General features: G+C 46.9%; 1 protein-coding gene across 1 annotated transcript in view; it reads left to right on the top strand.

Annotated features, from left to right (window-relative positions):
• The first annotated feature begins 1386 nt into the window (after positions 1 to 1386).
• The window catches only part of INPP5D (inositol polyphosphate-5-phosphatase D), a 52862-nt gene continuing 33030 nt past the window's right edge, over positions 1387 to 21218 (top strand). Inside the window, exons 1-3 of the mRNA XM_017826209.1 lie at positions 1387 to 1460; positions 3011 to 3242; positions 8034 to 8097. Of these exons, the coding sequence (XP_017681698.1) occupies positions 3109 to 3242; positions 8034 to 8097 (198 nt within the window). The 5' untranslated portion in view covers positions 1387 to 1460; positions 3011 to 3108. The remainder of the gene's footprint in view (positions 1461 to 3010; positions 3243 to 8033; positions 8098 to 21218) is intronic.

Here is a 21218-nt window from a genome sequence, read left to right as displayed (position 1 = left end):
ATTCTGCTTTATGAACCAGTCTGTGCTTGTTTGCTGGGTGCTGTATCCTGTGTGTGTGTGCACGTGTGGAATGGCTGCAAGGAAAATATGTTTGTTTGCTCTATTGGTGCAGAATAACACCTGCTTTCCAGAGCGCTCTCAGAACACATCCCCTTGGAGAAACACTAGCAAATCCCATAGGATCCTTGGCACTGTCACTGCTCAGGTCTGCAGGTCCCTGTTTCTGCTCAGTGCCCCTACCCTGTACTTTTACTGCTGGCAGCTTTCAGGGGTGGTGGGAGAAGGGGCCCTGATTTTTCTCACTATCTGAATTTGTTTCAGGGCACCTGGAGGCTGCAGGTACCAAGAGAGTAATGAGATCTCATGACCTTCACAGATAACCTGTAATTTGCCAAGCCCTTCCCAAGCAGCAGGTCAGTAACATGCTGGGCTGGCATAGCAGAGTGGCTCAGGTAGCCAGTACTTTGTGGGTATTACTCATGTGCTCTTCAGATGTAGGCCAGAGCCTAAATGCACCTTTGTGGCCAATAGCCTGTCACTGATGCCTAATGAGGTACTGGTATATTTAGACCTCAGCAAAGCTACCTGCTGTCCTATAGATTTAACCTCCTCCTCAGGTACTATGGAATACTTTTGTTTCATGACATGGAAATGCATATTTAAGAAGTTTTATCTGGCCATGCCTGGCAACTCCCATGATGATGCAGAGTGGACAGTCTGGCTACACGTGGGGGGTTGTGTGACCAGTGTACATCTTGAATGATGCCACAGACAGTATTTATTTACTGGTTCTGGACAGGCTGGTGAGTTGACAGCCAGCTGGTACAATACTACTACATCTGTAGCAAAACCAGTTTATTGCAGTGTCTGAGAGATAGGGTATTATTTCAAGCTAACGAGCCATTAGGGACCACAGAGCTGTTTATGTTAGGGGATTGGGATTCACCTTTTGAGCAGCTGGAGCTGTATTGTGCTTTCTTTTACAACTAAGAAATACTCACAGAAACCAGCCTGCACATCCAACTGCCACAATCATCACATGTATTTGGATCCCTTCGCCTTGTTTATGTCTCAAAGTAAAGGAGTTGTGTGTGGCTGGACAAGGGTTTTGAAGGAAATAGCAGCTAAAAACTGAAGTTGGTGGAGGGGTGGATAGGAATTAAGTATAGACCTAAGTAGTCTGTCTAACAGCTAATTAGATGTCTAACCAGGAGTTGTACCTGCTACCTTGTTTAGCTTGCAGAAGATCAGGAGAAGCTTTCCAAACACAGTTTCATTCCAGCAAAACTCCTGGGGTGATCAGCAGCTCTGTCCACTCTGCATCCAGATATGTGTCCATTGCATGGAGAGCACTGTGAGGCCAAGCAGTGGTTTAACATTCAGAGCTGTTCTGCCTCCTGCTGCAGCTGTGCTCCAGAGAAGCTACTGGAGGTGCCAGAAATCCCAGGCAGTTGGTGCAGGTGAGGTTAGCAGTGGTCTGTGGGCAGGCAGGGCTGTTTGAGGAGCTGCACGGTTCCTTTGCCATGTGCAGACACTCCTCCCGGTGGGGAGAGCAGGGTTTGTAACCCCTCTGTAGCTTACAGCCACTGCCCATGCACAGCCACTTCATGGCAATAAGCATCTGACTGCATTTAGGCTCCTGAATCCATGGCAGTTTGTCTCCTGGAGCCCCGTGTGGATCTGGGCTAAGCTGAAGGTCGGGTCCAGCTGAGCTAATTTTGGTCTGCAGACAGTGCTTGCTCGGCGTGGTCAGGAAGCCCTGCACGGTGCAGTTCTGCTTGTTTAGCAGGGCGCTGTTCTGGCCACACAGCTCTGAGCTGCTGGTGCCCACAGCCTCATCTCAGAGGCAGAGGTTAAGCTGGCCACTGCAGGGCAGGTGTCTGGAGAACTGAAAGCACCAGGAAGGCCTGCAGGAATGAATGCTGGGTTGTGCCGGTTCACCCTCTCTCCATACCCACAAATTCTAGCCTCTCCCTATGCAGTGACAGTCTGTTCTCTCCTGCCTTGCTGTCCATGCTATGTCCATGATCCAAGTACTGTGGTTCTAGTACTTCTCCTGGCTCTGTAAAGCAAGGTTTGCATAGGGTTAGCAGGATCTATGTCTTACCTGGGAACTTGCAAGTCAGAGTCTGAGCTCAGCTGCTGCTTTTAGGTATAGCTCAAATGTGGATGTGCAGAAATGCTGCCTTCCAAGGCAGAGTGGTTGGAGGAACAGACAAAGCAACCAATTTTCCCTCACAGGCAGTGCCCCTGTAGCAATGTCCTGGCTTGCTGCAAACGTGTCCCCTGTGCTGTGCCTTGGAGATGCAGCACTGAGCAGCCACCCAGCACAGCTGAGGGACAGATGTACACACCAAGAAAAGGGAAGTGAAAACTCCAGCTCTTCCCTCTCTGACGCAGGTTGCCAGACACAGCTTTGCTCCATCCCACCTTTGGGGATTTAGAGTGGGAAAGATCTTTGAATTCATCTCACAGTAGCTGACAGGGAGCTTTGGTCACAAATCCCCAGTGCAGATCAGCCTCTCAGTCTGCTGTGCATGGAAACGTGCAGTCGTAATTTTATTCTGTTCAGTTCTTTGAAGTCCCCTCCTCACACCTAACTACCTATGAGGACTAGTCAAGGCAGGAATGGGTGCTAGGTATCCTAATGCACAGTGTGTTTCTGATCAGAGATTTATTTATTGCCCTTGGAGCCCTGTAGCGGGTAGGACAGACAGATGGAAAAAGATGAAAACTCACAGGGTCTGACAAGAGATCATAAATGGGACAGCAGGCCACCAAAGCCTGGGGGACTGAATCTGTGAGGGAGCAGAAGAGATGCCCAGCTGGGACTTTCTGACATGAAGGGGGCGGGAAAGGCAGGGAGCATGGGCTTGCAAGTCACTTCAGCTGCAGCATGAAGAGGAGAGCGGGGGCTGCAGGAACATGTCACGCTCACTCTCTGAGCTGTTTGAGTTGAGGAAGTTGTCCGTGGCTGAGTTTCCTTTCCCTCTCTGTACTATTGAAACAGGAAGCTGGTGAGCTGAAGCTGGCTGATCGTTACACACAGACACACAGGCAGCTCTGGCAGCTCCTGGACTGGAATTCAGGTTTCCTCCAGCTCCAGCGATGGATCAGTGCTGGTACCACGGCAACATCACTCGCTCCAGGGCTGAAGACCTGCTCTCCAAAGTAGGCAAGGATGGCAGCTTCCTTGTGCGGGCCAGCGAGTCCATTGCCTCGGCGTACGCGCTCTGTGTGCTGTAAGTACGGCGTCCGCCCGCGCCCCCACACCCGCTGACCCTGCTCGGGCAGGGGCTCCCCTGCACCCCCCAGATGGGCAAACAGCCGCTGTGCCCACGGGGAACATGCAGCCCACACCAGAGCACCTGACTGGGCCATGGGGCAAGGCAGGGTTGGGATCAGGGCCAGGCTGGACGAAGCCATATCACTTACTGCCGTACCGCTCACGCTGCCCTTGCGCCCGATTCAAAAGGAGAGAATAATCAAAGGCACTGCAGCTGTGCTCTGAGAGAATATAGCACCTTGAACTTTTGGCCCCTCTTAACAACTTGGGTCAGGTATTTACCTTGAACAACTCCAGTACTGAGCTTGGTACCCTCCCAGGCACTTTTCTTGCCTTCAGTGTGTGTTTGACCCACCTGCTTGTACCGTGTCCCATTCAACAAAAGCTGAAATAGTTCCTGAAGCTGTGCATGGTACACCTGGCCCAGCAGTGATTCTGCCTGCATCATTAATGTGGCTCATGGGGTAAATGTTTCATGTGGGAAACAGGGAGAGAAATGCTGGTAGCCCTGACCCCCCCCATTCTGGGAGACCAGAGAGCAAGGCCTCCTGCCTTGGGCTTATGAGGGGCAGGTGTTATTCCTGGAGGCAGGAGAGCAGGGGCCAGAGGAGACTGAAGTCAGTAGGTAAAATCAGAGGTGTTTGACTTTGCATTACAGAGAGATAAGACAGTTGCTCCCTGCTTAGGAGAGATCAAGAGAACCCCCTTGGGACCCTGTTCTGCCTGTCAGATCCTCTTTGCTGCCACTGCGCAGCAGATCAATAAAACTCATTGTATCCTTACCCCACATTAAATTACACAGGTTTCTCCTTTTCCTTCTGAAAGTATATTTCTCGTAGTGGTGAACGTGGTGCTGCTGTTTATAACTCTGTTCTAACTGCTTGCCTCTGAGGTCAAACTTCTGCTGACAGCACCGTCTGCAGCAGAGGATTCATGTGCAGAGGAGCCTGGGGCTGGATAACTGCCCTGTGAGCGTAGGTGTTGGACTGCCACAGTGGTGGCTGGGTCATGGGGGTGTTCACAAGGTGCAGAAAGCCTTTGTACCTGCCTGTTCAGGTGCTTGTAACAACACAGGGAAGAGTTTTGTCTTTCTGGAGGGAGCAGAGAAAGAAGGCCAGCTGCAGATGAATAGGCAGGCCAAGCAGGAGGCAGGAGAGACAATCATCATCACTGGCCAAGGGCCCAAGCTGCCAGTCAGGGAACACTTTACTAGAACAGACTGTTGCTTCCATTGAGCAATTTAAGTATGGCCCCATTGATATGACTTGTAACTAGTTGTACACAAAATGTTTTTACCGAGCAGTGGTGGGGATTATAGTAAGGGAAGGTGCTGCAAAAATGCTTAACATGCATTTGCATAAATTTTTCCATTGTAGATGTTTATGCAGCCGATTTTGAAAGCCTTTTGTGACTTGAGAGACATGGGATCAGGAAATAGAAACAATATAATGACCAGGATTTTCTGAACCGTGAGCCAAAGGTTATTTTCTGAAATCCATTCTGAGGTGGTGATTAAAGAACTGGGGAGCACACAGCCTCGCCAGGCAAGAGCAGCTGGATCTGAGGTGTCAAGTGATGGCAGAAATTTCATGCAAACTGCTGTCAAACAACCTAACAAGCCTTCAGCTTACGCTGGTTTGTACAGTTTGTGGAGAGAAAGAGTTAAACGTGGCAAATAAGTCTTTCCCTCTCAATGTCTTCTCCATAAAATGGGCAGCTTTGCTGAAGCTGAAAACTTCCTCAGGAGTATATCAATTTCAGCTGTGTTAATGACTGGGAGGTGTTTGAGGTTTGGGCTATTCAGTTACTTCTGTTTAAAAAACAGAGAGGCTGGGGACAAAGAATGAGGGGACTTGAAAGCTGACAGCAAAATTGTTTCCACAAAAATAGAATTATTTTGAAAGGGAGAAAGTGTCAACTGTGTATAGATAAGGAAAACAAAAACCGTGAAATTTCCTCTGAAAAAGAAATGTCATATTCTACAAAGCTCTTATATTTATTGGGCAGATCAACTGAAAACCAGCAAAATACTTATTATTAGAATGTCACAGAATGAAATAGTGATTTTATTGAAGAGCTACTTGAGGAAAACAGGATTTGTATAAATATAGACGAGTAAGGGATATGTATTTGCAGGGCCTTTAAGAGTGCCTCCCCTCTTTTTCTGAAACTTAGAACAGCAGCTTCTAACTTGGGGAGTGAAAGGCTGGGGAACGCTCCTCCCCTGCACTGCTGGCCCATGGTCACACTGCCCCATAAAAGGCAAGAAGCAAAGCCCTTTTCCTCCTCCTTTCTCTGTGCCTGCACCATGTGATCTGCCAGTTTATTGACAAGAAATGGGCTCTTTAACTCACCTGAAGGGGAATGCCTGGATCCTGAAATCCAAAAGAGCCTGCTTAGTGTTCCCTGCAGCTGAACTGGTACCATTCCTCCAGGGGATCCTCTGTTGGTGGTTCATCCATGGATGACTGCAGGATTAACAACTCTTTAGAGATGACCCTCAAGGGCTAGCTGCAGCTTTGGGACCCCTCTCAGCGTCTTTGAGATGCCATGTCCAGCTCCCCTGCCTCTCTCACGGTGCACTTAGCACCATGTCTGGCATGGCAGCCCTGTGTAGGATCTCCAGGCACTCCCAATATGCAGGTCATCACCTGCACATAAAAACACACAGCAGGAGAGGAAAGAGCAAATACCAGCCTTGTCCCCTTTCCTCCTCTGCTTAGGACAGAGAGATGAAAAAGTACTTGGAGACCTGTTTAAACTGGGGCTGATGTTTTATTTACCTTCCACATGGACAGCCTGAACAATGGTTAAGCAATTCTGAACTCAACCCAGTTTTTAGGGAGGACCTGGAATGTGGCAGTAATTGGGACCACACAACTTGACAGTCAGGATGCCAAGGAGAGAAAGCCTAAGGGTAAAAATGAAGTAAGAGTCCCAGTCTTCTTCATCCACATGCAGTAAATTAGAAGACTGCTAAAAAAGGATTCCTGCTTTTGATCCCAGGAAGTGCTCCTCTCTGCACCTGTCTCACCCAGCTGCCCTTCCTTCCTTGTTCTTCCACTGCCCAAAGCACTTTACAAGGTGAGCTCTGTGTGATGAGGCACTTTCTGTGGAGGCAACACGAGGGTCCTGCTGTGACACAAGAGCCATTGAGCTGGTTCGTTTATCAGTTTCATAATCTCCACACACACAAATTGTCTCTCATGAGCTGCATGAGCAGTTCTGCTTAGCCCTGTTTGCATATCAGCAGGAGGAAATGGTGTAAGGGAGCTGCACTGACAGATAAAAACAAACCCCGTACCCTTTCTTGGGGCATATCCTCATCTGGCGTTGATTGCCCTGGGATTGGTGACATTAGCAGTGCTGTGGCTGCCCACAGCAGTTGGGGATCATGTCTGTGACTGGCAGCCCTGTCCCAGATGTGTGAATGAACAGGTGCCTGTGAAATGAGCTCTGGGAGCAGTTCAAATTCTTCCATGTCCTTTGCATTAATGCCATCAAAAGATGCACGTTCATGTGTGTGCACGACCAAATTCTCCAGACACCCTGGAAAAGCTCAGCTATGATCTATGAGTAATTTATTTGCATTTCCAATGTCTTTGTGACTCCTTGTACAAAGCTGCCTAAAATCCTGGCAACCTCTTCTCTCTCCTGCATGGAATGATTCTGAAAGGCATATGATGAACAGACTCACGATACAACTGTAAAAGAGATTAGGATGTTTTATCAATCTGCCTGATCTCCCCAGTGGGGGGTCTGACCTCAGGCCACATTTTGTGACAATTCCACAGGTAATGCAGAGTTTCTGTTACAGCTGAGGAAGCTCTAAAAGCGGATTCTGTTCTTTCTTTTGAGAGGAAGGTGTTGAAACCATCACTGTTTGCTGGCTCAGAGAGATATTGTATGCTTTAACAGAGTGATCTGCAGGTGACTTAAAAGATTGTTGTTCACTTGGGAGAAAAGTAAAAATATATCTTTTTAGTCAATACTTCTTGGATGAGATCTACAAAGCTCAACAGCTGCTGAGGAAGGTCAAATTTGCCACCTTACAACACTGCTCAGGCTTCACTTGGGCTCTTGTGCATTGATGTGACCCTTCCCTGGGAAAAAGACTCTTCCATCCCCCCTTAAATAAGAATCTAATAGAATTTAGCTGGGACAAAATGTTTCTTATGGCTGATCTACAGATGCACATGTACAGTGTGCACCCACACCAGGATGGCGAGATGGGTTTTCACTTAGGCTGTTTAAGACTTGTGGATGAAAATGTGCCTAGCAATCAGCTCTTGTACTGAGATTTAGCTGAAATCTATTATTTGTTTTTTTCCAATACAAGTCAATGCACGTACTAGCCCTTCAGTTTACTTATTCACTGCTGATTTTGGCCCCGTGTCTTTTGGCTTTCTGCTTTTCCATTCCTTCCTGAGCTGCCCTCTCTACTGACAGCTAAAGCCATTTGATATTTTCTCTTTCCGGCCAGAACGAGAGTTGAATAACTCACTCTGAGCTGATGCTGATACCACTTTCTGCAGTGACATCTGCAGATGTGGCAGTGACCAAGAACACTTCAAGTTTGTGTTAGTTCACAGACTCCAGGGAAAGCAAGAGAAATGTTTAAACCTCTTGTGCATGAAGCCATCTGTATGTCTCAGAATGTCCCAAAGCCTGTTCTCACGGGGAGGGGTACCATGCTGAGATTCCCTTCTGGACACGGTGTAACCACATCACCTGTGATCTGTTCCAGGTTCCGGAATTGTGTCTATACCTACCGAATTCTGCCTGGTAAAGAAAACAAGCTCGTTGTCCAGGTAAGCCCTGCTGTGTACTATGTTGGCCCACAAAGATGGCCCTGACAGCTGCTGGGTTTTAAAGCAATTCTAACACCAAGAGAAAAAGGATACAAGGAGTTAAACCAATGCCCTGGCCAGCACAGTGCTGGTCTCCAGTCCACTGCTGGGCAGATTTTAGTCTTCGGTCTGGTCCTGCCATGGCCATCAGCACGTGTCACTTAACACATGTCCCTGACAGGTTTTATACAGCTGAGAAGCTCAGCCCATGGAATACCTTTTCCTCTGAAGCCAACTTCCTATCAGTACACTGTGGATCTTTTCAATCCAAAATTGCAGCACAGTTTATCTACACCCAGAGAACGTAAATTGAGTTCTGGTCTCAGGATCCAGAAAGTACTAGATTGAGGGCAGGACTTTCAGACCTTCTGTTTATTCCTATTCTGCTTTAGTATCCTAAATGAGCCACTTCCCCTTCCTGTGCCACCTCTCAGCTCTGGTTTTCTTAATATAGAGCATGAAACTTGGGGTGGGGAGAGAGGCATGGTCTCTTCCAGCCCCAAGAATTGGGCATGGGTTTATTAGGCAGCAGTGGGGCTGCAGCTGACTCCATCCTCTTGGCACAGCCAGTGCTGCATGGGCATTCCCTGCAAAATTAAAAGGAAATGCCCAGGCTACCAGTCTGCCCTGCTATTCAGAGTCAGTCTACAATCATTCCTTCCCATTTCAGATGACAACCAGCTTCCCACACTAGAAATCAGATTTCTACTGACTCCACGTGTGGCTCACATGCCTCACATGCACCATGTCACTCGTGTATTTCCTGATGTGCTTTGGGGTCACCAGTTTCTCTTTGAGATCTGCAGTCAGAGGCAGCATATCTGAAACTGGAGGCATCAGGTTAGTGAGAACAGCGGAGTGCTGGCAGCTTTCTTTCAGCTGTAGGTTGGTGATAGGAATTGTGGATTGTGTGTCCTGGGTGCACACATCGAACTTGGCTTCTGCAAGAGCCACTTTTTGGGAGCTTGAGCTGTTCTTAGGAGCCCCACTCAGATGCAGCTCTGCACAAACACAGCTGTATTGCCACCCAGGCCAATTCCAGGCTCTCAGCCCTGTGCTCCAGAGGACTCTCTGCCCAGGGCCAGCCACCATATCCCACTTGGCCTCGACAGCTGGATTCCCCAGAGTCATTGAGATTCCCCTGCCTCACTTGCACTTCTGTTTTTAAGGAGGAACTGGCAGTGGGACACTGTGCCAGACTTGACCTGGGTCTGTATGTGTTACTATGGCAGGTCACCAAAGCTCATCCACCTTCCCAGAGCACTGGGCAACACCATGCAGAGGAGGCTGTGCAGGCTGGGAGCAGGGCTGGCACACAGCTGGAACCAAGAAGCTGCCATTCTGATCTGGCTCCACAGGGTGCAGCAGCCTGTTTGTAGGAATACTCAGTTTTCCCCCATCATCTGATCTAGCCCAGCCTTACCATCATAAATAATGTGTCTTGGTGTGTTGTGGTGGTGTGGTGCTGTGATGGTGGCACGTGTTCAGAAGATGATCCATTGTTTATCATTGCTCCAGTACCCAGAGCAGCTGCAGGGATCAGGGTCTCATTGTGCCAGAGAGCTCACAAATGAAGCTCCCCTGGGCAGGGAGAGTGTTGGGGGAGACCTGAGGGCCAGCAATGGGCACAACTACTTATGTCCACACCAGCTCTGTGGCAGGGCTGGGGTGGGAGCCTGGCACTGCTAATGATGTTCTTGCTCTTTGCCCTGGCACCAAGGTGAGGAAGGGACATTGTGGAACCCTAACTCTGAATGGCTTTGGATAATGAGTCTGACAGCTGCTTTGTCTTTTGGAAAACAAGCACAGAAATGATCCTATGTTGTTTATCCCCCCATGGGAGAGGAAGAAAGGTAGGCCAAAGAGTACCTGCAAAGGCAGCCAGATGGCCCCACACTTTGTCCCTTTGTGCCCTGGGCAAGCCCTGTCCCCTCCTGGTCCCTCAGTGCCCCCTGGCATGTCGTGTGAGCAGTGCTGTCTGCAGCCTGGCCTGCAGCCTCTGCTGGCAGGACACTGGTGCCAGAGTGATGGGGGTTTGGAAGCTGAGTGGAGAGCCCTGTGGCCGTGTGTGCAGCCCTGCAGGGAGTGCTGAGGCACAGGCTGGCCCCAGCCCTGCCCCCAGGGAGCTCTGTACAGCCCCCAAGGGTGCCAGCTACGCTCCCCAGCTCGCGCTGGGTCTGAGAGTGTTTCTGCCCTGACAAAAGGGCCTGTTTTCATGTATGGCTGTTCCACTTGTCTGCAAGTCAGAGCCCTGCAGCCACAGGAAATCCATATTTCTCTCTGCTGTAGCGATGGGCAGTTCTCATGCTGGATCAAGGTTTATGAACATGTAATTTTTAAGATTCTCTTGGGATCTGTGTTGTGATTGTGAGGGATTTCTCTTGTTCCTATGTCATGGGATGCAGAGGGACTGTGGTGGAATACCTTTGTAAACTGGGTTGCCAGGAACTGTAGGTTGAATATCAGGAGTAGGCTAAATAAAGTGTGTTGTTAACTCATGTTTTGAAGACAAAACACCTCCTGCTTTGTGCTGCCTTATTCCAGTTCTGTGGGAGAGGCAGAAGAAGGGGGGTGGCTTCTTCTGGCAAGAGAGGGACACAGTGAAAGTGGTAATTGAGGCTCAGAGGAAAAACAGTCTCATGTGGTTGGCTGCTGTTCTTGGTACAGTGTTCCAGCTGGGCCAGGCTTTTTTTGGTTGCTTGTCTGTTGATTTTTGGATAAAACAAAAACTACTTCATGTGCATTACAAGATCAGACTTTTGAAAAGATTACTTCTGTGCAAGGATATAAAAGCTGTTGAATAGGATGGAGAGTTGACATTTTAAAAAATCCCATTAAAAAGGAAGGAGTCTACTAATCCAATGGAATTAGAACAGGTGTTAAATTAATACAGCAATCGGTAAGTGCTTTTCATTTCTGTGTTTATAAAAATTATATAGGAAAAATTCAATACTCAATCCTGAGATTAGCCTGCATTAGTTATGAGCCCTGATTGTGCAATGTGACCTTTTTTTTGCCTGCACAGTGCTCCTTCCTGAAAAAAGCTGCCTTCCTGCCCAGAGCTGGGATGTTGTCTGTCAGGAGCCTGTCATGATGACAGCAGCTTCAGAAGAGGTCCCATGTCACAGCTACATACACGGCACATGTGACAGGACAGGCTCTCCCTCTACCCCTTGTGGAGATTTTTCACCTTTAAAGCTGCAAGCTGCTTCACTTTTTCATTGAGTCTTGGAGAGGCCATTTCATTTTTCTCTTTTCTAGTTCGATCCCGGACCCGCCCCAGTGGAATGATACTCAGTGTCATTTTTTGCATGGTTACATTATCTGGTAGCAGAAAGGGAGGTGTGCATTTTTGCATTCTGAGATGCACTTTTTCACATTCAGGCTGAAGAAAATAATATTTGCATATGTCCTTCCAGCATTTTGTGACATGGTCTGATGTGCCATTGGGATTCTGCACCTGCAGCAGCTCTACAGCAGCTAGCATGGTCAGGAATCCCTCTGGCCTGCCATATCTGGAATGCAGCTGGTGTCCTCCCAAAGCACACTGGGCTGTAGAGGTCACCATCACAGACTGTTTTCTTTACATACAAAGGAAATTTGTCCCCCTTCTTTTCTGGAACTGAGTAATTTTCTCCTTCCATTACTTGAGACTTCAAAATATGGGCAAAGAAAGCCACGGCTTGGATGAATCAAACTTGCCTCCTGCTGATGAAAACATATTTAAGGAAGGAGGGTAGGAGTAATGAAAACCCCTTGAAACACAGGATCTGTAAGAGCCAGTAGAGATCTTTAGGCTGAGAACAATTAGTCACAGATCTCCCTGCTGCCTGCAGACTCTCACTGTAGTGAAGCACTGAGAGCTGAGAATAGGAAGAGAGCAAATAACAGTTCCACAGAGATCGAGGAGCAGGGCACGAGGCTGGAAAGAACTGCCCCTGAGGTGGCTGAGCTGCTGCCTGGGGGTAAGTCACAGCTGGACTACTTCACTTTCTTCTCTGGGAAAACAAATATGATTTTCCCTTGCTCCAAAGGGGAGGCATAATTAATGTGCAGTTATGGAATGTTTGGGGATTAGCTGAGTGTAATCATGTTTGTGCAAAGAGGGGCGAAGCAGCAAAGGATTCCTTGGGCATCGCAAGATCAAGCTAAACATGAGAGACAAACTAAAGACACTAACATTGTTATCTAAGCACCTATAGTCAGTTCTTGCCATCCAGATTCACAGAAGATATTACTTTCCTGTGCTGTCACTTAAAGCACCTCGTTTATCCAGCTGGCTGAGGTTTCAATATGACTCTCTTCACTGCCCAATCTGCATTCCTTATGATCTTAGCATCCCCCCAACAAATGGGGAACTTGGCCCAGTCTGAGGATTGGGTTACCAAAAATAATTTTAAATAGCTATCCCTGGTTGACCTTACCAGGATCAGAGGATGTGTATCAGTATGCATCCCCCCATTTTAGATGTGCAGTCAAAGCTGTCACGTAGCCAAAGGTGAGTTGTATCTCTCTAGTCAGCAGGAAAGAAATGGGTTTCTGATCTGGGTGGGCTGAATTCTCCTTAGTGGGTCCTGTCTTTGTTGTCTAAAGAGCCCAGAGAACCCCCTTAAACTGCCAAACTTGGCAGGCTGCAGTCAGATAAGGAGATTCCCAGTACAACTGTCTCTTGTTCAGTGTGAGAAGGCACTGAGGTCAAGAGCTGCTGTTGAAAAACTGTGATACTGCCTTTGCCTGATGCTTTACCCTGGATTGCCTCGATATACTGCTATTTTAAAAGGTCACTGTCAAGAGTATAACCTGCCTTGGGAGTGAGAGTGCTTGAAAGGGGTGGTGAGAAGGAGGAAGACACTGGTGTTGGCTGGTCAGTGACTATGGATTGGTACAGGGGGGTGTGGTACCATTGTTAAAACCTGGTGGAGTTTGATCTCTCTTGATTTCTGGTACATCTCAAACAGGAGTTCCCAGCTCGTGTTATCTGCTGGCTGCAGTCAGTCAGTCAGTTCTCAGGGGCAGCTAGATTGCATCTTATTTTCTGCTCTTGGCCAGAACTTATTTTCTGGTCTGTCAGATAACGGTTCATAGGTTGTTTGCAGGATCAAGCACTGGCCTTGTGCCACTGCCTGTGGAGGCTGGGGGAGATATCCTGATGGAGAGATGGCACCATGGCACAAACAGGGCTGGCTCCAGAGATGCCCTTGGTAAAAGCTGCTGAGAGAGAGCCAACCTTGTATTTGTGGGAGCAGCTTTGGCTTTTAATGAAGGTGGAGTCTCCTTAAGAAACTGGGGCACCTGTAGAGCAGCTGTCCATGCCAAAACTGCACTGGGGTGGCCTCGCCTTGAGTACTGGGGGAGTTTTAGTCACCACAATATAAAAAAGACATTAAGCCATTACAGAGCATCTGAAGGAGGCCAGGAGGGTGGTGAAGGGCCTTGAGGGGAAACCATATGAGGAGTGGCTGAGGGCACTTGGTCTGTTCAGCCTGGAGGAGACTGAGGTCAGATCTCATTGGGGTCTGCAACATCCTCCCGAGGGGCACCGGAGGGGCAGGCACCGATCTCTTCATTCTGGTGACCAGTGATAGGAGTTGAGGGAATGGCTGGAGCTGTGCCAGGGCAGGGTCAGGTTGGATCTCAGGAAAAGGCTCTTCCCCCAGAGGGTGGTTGGGCACTGAACAGGCTCCCCAGGGCAGTGAGCACAGCACCAAGGCTGCCAGAGCTCAAGGAGTGTTTGGACAATGCTCTCAGGGACAGGGTGGGATTGTTGGGGTGTCTGTGCAGTGCCAGGAATTGGACTGGGTGATCCTGATGGTCCCTTCCAACTCAGTATCTTCTGTAACTCTGTGATTCTATAACTGTGTGCTGTGTCTCCTGTGCTGTGGCAGAGTCTCCCTCAGCCCGAGGAAGGCACAGCTTGCCCTGCTTTCCCGTGGATGTGACCTGGTGCTTCAGCTCACTCAGGTAACATTCCCATTCTGCCCCCCCAGAACTTGCATCAGACATGTTTTTCTACAAGCTCAGGGCTCGGGCATTGCCTGACCACTGCTGCTTCCTTCTAGCAAGGTGCTCTTCCTTGCCCTTCTTGCCAACCTGTTTGGTTTGTTTGTTCCCATATTGCCCTCAGTCTGCTCTCCCATTCATGCCACCAGCTGAGCTCTTGCCTCAAGCCATTACCTGCCTTGAGATATGGTGGGCTGCCAAGGATGGAGGCTCCAACTACCCACAGTGCCTTGAGAGCTGTTTGCATCTTCTGGCTGCCCCACAGGAGAGGGCAGAGATGGAGCTTGGCTTGAGCAGAGGAAAGAGCCACTTTGTATTTTCGAGCAAAGTGGAAAATTTAAAAAAACCCTTCTTTCAGGTGAAATGTTTCATTTTGATTTCGGGCTTTTCAGAAGTGATCATGGTGTTGCCAGGATGTTGAAGAAAAATGTTGTTTCAGATGGAAAAACTGGATCACTCTTTTGAAAAAGTCCAGATAAGCAATTTTGAACTTGTCACCTTCTTTTAAAACTAATAGGGGAAAAGGAAATTGAACAAAGACTATGCCTTGCATAGCACATGCTCCAATCCCCTTCATTTTTTTAATAAACTTTTTTTTTTTTTTGCTTTGAGCAAAACTGTTTGATCGATTCCAGAGTTTTGTGAGCATTACTTTGTTGTGAGAAGGAATTGCTAAAAGCTACCTTCTTCTCATACTGCACAAGAGACTGTACTACAGTAAGGAAAACATTAGAGTTTTAAAAGTTATTTCCTGTCTTTTTCTTTCCACTTCAATGTCCCAGGTTTGACAGAAAGCAGCAGTGCATGCATCTTCCTGCACCCCCTCTGTGGGTGAATGTAGGAAACATTGATTTTTGCAGTTGTAGTACCAGATCATCATTTCTGGGAGCAGGAACACTCCTTGCATTTGTGCTGAAATCTCCCAGTTAAACAAATTGCTTACATTATACTTACTACCTGTTGCAAAGGGAGGGCCTGGCCCTAGTTACTTGTGGGCTTTGCTGACTTCAGTGAAAATTATAGATGCCCTGGCAGCACTGTTTTACATTGAGTGATCATAGAGCTTTTTTTTTTTTAATTTTTCTGGTAATTTTTTGCTGGTCTGATACAGGGCTGTGACAGGAAACAAGTGTGCTATGAGAACGTTTAGAAGGCAGGCCAGCAGCTGTGACTCACGGTGCCAGCTGACACAGGGGTGGGGCACAGTGTACTCTGAGGCTCCCAGAAGGTAGAGAATCCCTAAACACTGTGTGTGGGGACTTCTGCTGAAACCCTTCCTCCCCAGCGTGCTTCTAGAAACACATTTTTGGGGAACACCTTGATTTGTACTCCCTCTGTGTGTGGGTTGGCTAAAATGCCAGAATGAACGAAATCCTCTGTCCTGGGACGGGCAAGATGTGCGATGAGAGGGCTCTGCTCGTGTCAGCCACCACAGGACTGTCCCTGCTCCGAGCAGGATTTGTCCTGGCCTCTGTTTATGAGTCCTGCAGGGTGGAGCTGGGCCTGGAGGCTCCATCCGGAGTGTGAACCTGCTCTGGAGCAGGGCTGCCTGTCCTGCCAGCAGCATCTGATAAGAGCTGGGAGTTTAGGTCAGTTCCTGCATTCCTGGTGTCACTGCTGCTGTCACCAACATCAGAGGCCTGGCTGTGGCACAGGCAGCACCGAGTCCATTGTCAGCCCTGCAGAGAGGTGCAGTTTTTGTTGTCTCCTCGTTGCCACACTGCAATCCCAGTGTGCTGTGCTGCTCTGACTCGTGTGGCCAAGAGAAGGTTTCCTGTAGTAAGGACTTTGTGATTTGCTGTGGATTTTGCTGATCTTCCTGTATCTGATCAAAACCTTTCAACTGGGGAATTGCTCTTGAGCTGGTTTCAGTGGGTGATAAAGCAGAGCTCACTGTTTCAGGTGAGGCTCAGCCATTCACCACTGCAGCCACTTCTGTCCCTGCTGGGTGAGGGGTTTGTACCTGCTCAGACTGATGGCAAACCCTCCTGGTCTCCAGTGGGGACAGGCCTGCCCCAAATGCCCGGTGCAGGTTGCACAGGGGCTGTGAGACATCCCTGTCAGGGCAGGGTAATGATGAGAATGGCACTGATTTCACTGGAGTTAGTTCCTACCACAGAAAACTCGATGTGCTGGTGGGACTCCATTGGCACGGAAGGGCTGAGGGATAATCAAGGGGATTACTTTTCTTGAAGAGAAACAAGGGACAACTGGACATCCAGACAATACTTATGGGCAATGCATTGAAACATGGGTAGGGCAGCACATTTCTAGTATGCCCAAATGCATAATTTAATTATACTAAGCTTCATTTTATTACAAAACCCGGTAGATATTAAAATGTTAATATTTTTCAATATAATTTAATGTTGATTTAAATAAGTTTGTAAAGCTGTTTACATTTAAGACTGAAATCACACATGTATCTCATGTTTCTGCAAACTATCCAAATCTGTTTATACAAGAAAAATGTTTTTTTTCTGCTGTTGCATCTGAGGTAGGAATAAACAGAAGGCATTTCACAGGTTTTGGAAAGCTGAAAGAAGCAGCATTTAATAAGAGAACTAGGTATTTCCTGAAACATGCACATTCCTGCTACTGAATCTCTCAGTATACAAAATTCTTCATACAAACAAAGCATATCCAGCTTTTGTCTAGTTTGAACCCTTCCAGAATGTTTCCAGTTTCCTGAAATATAAAAAAACATGTTCAGAGAAGATGGTTTAAATCAGGCTAAAGTGGTATTATTTTGTTTTTCAAGCTCCAAGAAATGAAATCAGGTATTTGGAAGTTAATGACATGAACTGAAATCCCTTTTCCTTCTATCTAGATGTCCTTTCAGATAAAATCTCACTCTAAGCAGTGAAATGCCAGTGCATGTCATCAATTCTCTTGCTGCTTGCCCTCCAATAAATGTGTTATCTCACAAAGCCTTCATCACACTCACACAATTGCAAATTGCTAGTAGCCAACCCCCTGGGGTTGCAAAATCCTTCCAGATTCAGGAGATAAGGATTAGGGCTGTTACACAGTGACCAGTTTACCAATTACTGGTTTAGAAGAGTTCTTGTCTCACCTATTATCCTTTGGAAAGGCTTTGGCCACCCACGACCACGTCCCCAGCAGCTCTTTCCCACCCCGCCGGATCTTCCAGCTCCCGTTACAGGAGCTCCAACAACCAGGTTTGTTGGAGAGGCCAAATGTCCAACCCTGACTGAGAGGAGCCCCTGGGACACACCCACCTCAGGGTCTCCAGGACTACCAAAATGAAATTTTTCCTGAGATTCTAAACCTCTTATGGCAGATGAGAAAATATAATTGAAAACATAGGCAACCAACATTCTCAACAAGAAAATATTCTTATTTTGCAGTAATTTGAGGGATATTAGCTTTAATATCATTAATCACATAGTGTTCAAACCATTTGATTGTCTTAGCCTTTTTATATTTTATCAAAGACTTCTGACAGTCTTCATAACTCAATTTAAGGTATTCAGGAACACAACAGATTATTTCTCTTTCCTCTGTGTGGTAATGAAGCACTGGTTTATTGCTTCTGTGCTTTGAGGCATGATGGGTCATGGAGGAAAGTGCTCATTTCCAGGCAAGTCTTGAGTTGTTTTCTCAAAGAAAGAGAAGTTAATATATTGTTGGTGCTGTATGAGGCTTCTTGTCCTGATCATTTAAGATAGCAATGAGTCTTGGGAAACACTGATATGAGATTTATTTACAATGAGACTTATGGCAAATATTGCCATCAATACAAAATTGTTTCCACGCTTGTTCCCAACAGGGTGATGCCCTTTCTTGTTCAGAGATCTATCTTGATTTGCTGATGAGATGGATCATTGCAGGCTGCATTCCCTCTCCAAGCAGAAGTGGAACTTATCCAGCACAGCACAAGTAATACTTGGGGTCCAGTTAGATTTTGTTCATGTGATCTGCATTCCAGCCTCAGGAAATGAGACCTATACACCCTACACGTGCAGTAACTTATTGCTGATATAAATATAAAATATAAAGATGCAATGACCTTTAAATAACAACATTTTCCATTGAAAGTATTGTCCTGGTTGCACTTTTAGGTAAACAAGGTCTGCTCCACCATTACTCTTCAAATTTACATTTTGGTGGTTAAAGTTATCATGGCTTTTAAAAGAAATGTAGAATCCTTTGTTTTTTCAGGTTGCTGCATAAATGCAAAGCATGCAGGGCTTGATTTCAAATGACAAATGGTTTAGGGAAGCGAAACAGACTTCAGCAAAGACAGCTCAGACTCAGTTGTTTCAGTGCCTCTGAGAGAACCAAGTCACAGTGCAGCTTTTGGTTGTTCCCGGGCCTTTGCCCCCCTGTCTGACTCCTTTTGTCTTCAGTTCGTACCTTCTGTCAGAGTTTCCCATCTCGGTTGTCCTCTGAAAGTCTAAACCGGCTGCAGTCTGTTCCATCCCAGGGCTCTGGAGCTCTCCAGTGTTTCAGAATGTAACACACAGCTCAGCAAACCCCAGGGGCAAAGCCCGGCCCAGCTCCACGGGGCTGGGGCTACTCTCTGGTGCCAGCCTGGGAAGCCTGCATTAAAACTTCCAGATAACTGCATTAAACCTTATTCTCCAAAACTTGACAGGGACGCAGTGACCTGTGCTGCCTAAAAGTCTTAGGATAAAGCATCCTCTGTGATGGAACACGGCAGGAGCCACGTGCAGCAGGCACTGGTTGCTCAGAGGCTCCAGGTACCTGTTGTCACTGTACACCACGTCCCAGGAGGTGCAAAACCAGAAACCTTGTGTTAAGCCCAGTTTTAGGGGGCAAAGTGTAACAAAACGTGTAACATCTGCTATTTTTATTCCAGGTTCAGGGGAGAACATAAAAGGAGAGGGGTTTGAAGGGTGTTTTTTGTCTGGTTTTAGTTTTGTGGTTAGTTTTGTTAAATGATGGTGCTTCTTCAGGGCTGGGTTCTGTATCTGTTCAGTCAGCAGGGATGGCTCAGGGCTTCCTTTGACTGAGTAAGGGTTTGCAGTAACTGAATGAAATAAGGGACAGCCCCTTCAAAGAAAGTACAAGTGGTCACCCCAAGTGTCACAAAAATAGAAAACAATTGCTGTAGCAAAAGACTGAGAAATTTTGCAGGCTGAAGACAGGAAATTGTAACACTAAGGTGCTCACCCTTATCTGCGCATTTCTTGGAAGTTTTAATTATGCAATCCCAGAAAATTATGCAGTTCTACGTGGTGAATTGTGAATGCAGTTGTTTCCCATGAACCTTCTGCCTGCATTGCTCTGCTTCAGTAGCATGTCTTCAATAAGTATGGCCTCTTTAGTCTTACCTTTTCTCTTTTCCACTTGATTGTTTTTTGTAATTTATGCATGTTTAGTGCTTGGTGACAGTTGGAACTGGGATTCATTTAGGCAAGAAGACAATAAAGAAAGCAGAGAGCTGAATGTGGATCCTCCCATGTCTGCTGCACAGGTTAGAGGAGACCCCCAGCAACACAGTGTAAGGCTGATGTGAGCTGAGGGATCCTGCCCAGCTGTGCAGGCAGAGCCACTCTGGGCATGTTTTCATCTGTTTCAAGGAAAAGGGAGCTTGGGAATTTGAGAAGCAAATAACCTGCAATAGATACACCTCACACATGTGCCTGAGAAGCAAATCACCTCCCGAGAGGCAGGTAACCTGCAGTAGTGTCCCAGCCCAGTGCCTGTGAGCAGGGGGCACTGACAAGATCCCAGACCTTCACTGAGTGCCTTCAGGAACCATCACTGTGTTGCATTTGCTGCCTTGGTTGCCTTGCCAGCTCTTGGGGACCTGTTTTTTTTCAGGTTTGTCTTGGTAAGCACTGGAGCTGCATACTTTATGAAGAAATGAAAATGGAAATTTTCATTTGACCTGAAGTGCTGAAGCTTTTCAGTGGAAAACCAAAAAGCACAAGGCTTATGATATAATTACAGAAGTTGTTAGAAGTAGTGTAATCCAAAACTTTTACTTAAATTCTGCCCACACACTACAGAAGTGTTAAAAAAACTGCATCAGATCCTCAGGGATCTGCAGTCCTTGCTCATTCATCACCAGCTCATCTGACTTGCACCCTGTAGCTAAATTTAATCCCAGTCCTTCATGTTCTGTCATGGACTGTACTGTTGTTTGCTTGTTGTTGATGTAAATCTTCTTTATTATAACACAGAGAAATACTGAAAGGGTTGGTTGCTCAGCAGGTTTCTTGTGGTGCTACCAGCTGAATGCATATGTGCTGTGTTGGCAATATCCTTTTTGATGGTTGGAGTTTGAATGGTTTATTTAATGTGAAGGACTAACTCGAGTATGGGGTGTTGATGCTTTCTACAATTGCTTGGTGTTCTTCCTGGCTTCTGTCTAACTATATTAGTTGGATATTTGGCAATTAACATACTTTTTATGTGAATCGTGGAGTGTAGGGGAAGAGTGGAATGAGGTCTTTATGTAGGACCTGAGTACATTATTTTTATGACCTATGTCTTTATTATGTGTGGGAAAATGCTGGTTCAAAAGACTTCCATTGGTCCTTTACCTTCCAGAACTTCTAATATGTTTTACTCTAGGATGTAGAATTTTAACAAGGAACTTGAGATAAAAATTTGGCAGCCAACCATACCCTACTGAGAAGTCCTTTCAATATTCCTTCTCTTCAAGACTCTCCTAATTTGCAAGTGCCCCAGTTCTGCCATGGGAGCTACCTGTGAACACGACCAGTGCTCGGGCTGCCAGAACAAAGCCTGGTGGGATCACAGAGAGCAAAACCCTTGCAGGGCCAGAGGAGATTAGCAGTGGCAGATATGACAGTCAGGATCTTTTTAAGATGAACTCCAGCTGGGCTCACACTCCACACACAGAACACGTTAAGCAATTGAAACCCAGAATGAGCAAAGGTAGGAAAAAGTGAGATGGCCATTCCCAAAACTGGAAACCCTCAGCATTTCCGTTTTTTTGGTAATGTTTAATAAGAATGGAATTGTGATGCAGTGTGAGTAATTAATACACAGAGTCTCTTAAGTCATTCTTAGAGAAATGGAGCTTGTGGGAGAGGCAGCATGTACTGGTATCCTTCTGTTCC

The sequence above is a fragment of the Lepidothrix coronata genome, unplaced genomic scaffold (genome assembly GCF_001604755.1).
Source record: "Lepidothrix coronata isolate B3197 unplaced genomic scaffold, Lepidothrix_coronata-1.0 Scaffold125, whole genome shotgun sequence".
In the NCBI taxonomy this organism is placed as follows: Eukaryota; Metazoa; Chordata; class Aves; order Passeriformes; family Pipridae; genus Lepidothrix; species Lepidothrix coronata.
The sequence above is the reverse complement of the archived record's forward strand: the minus strand, read 5'-3'. Positions and strand labels throughout refer to the sequence as shown.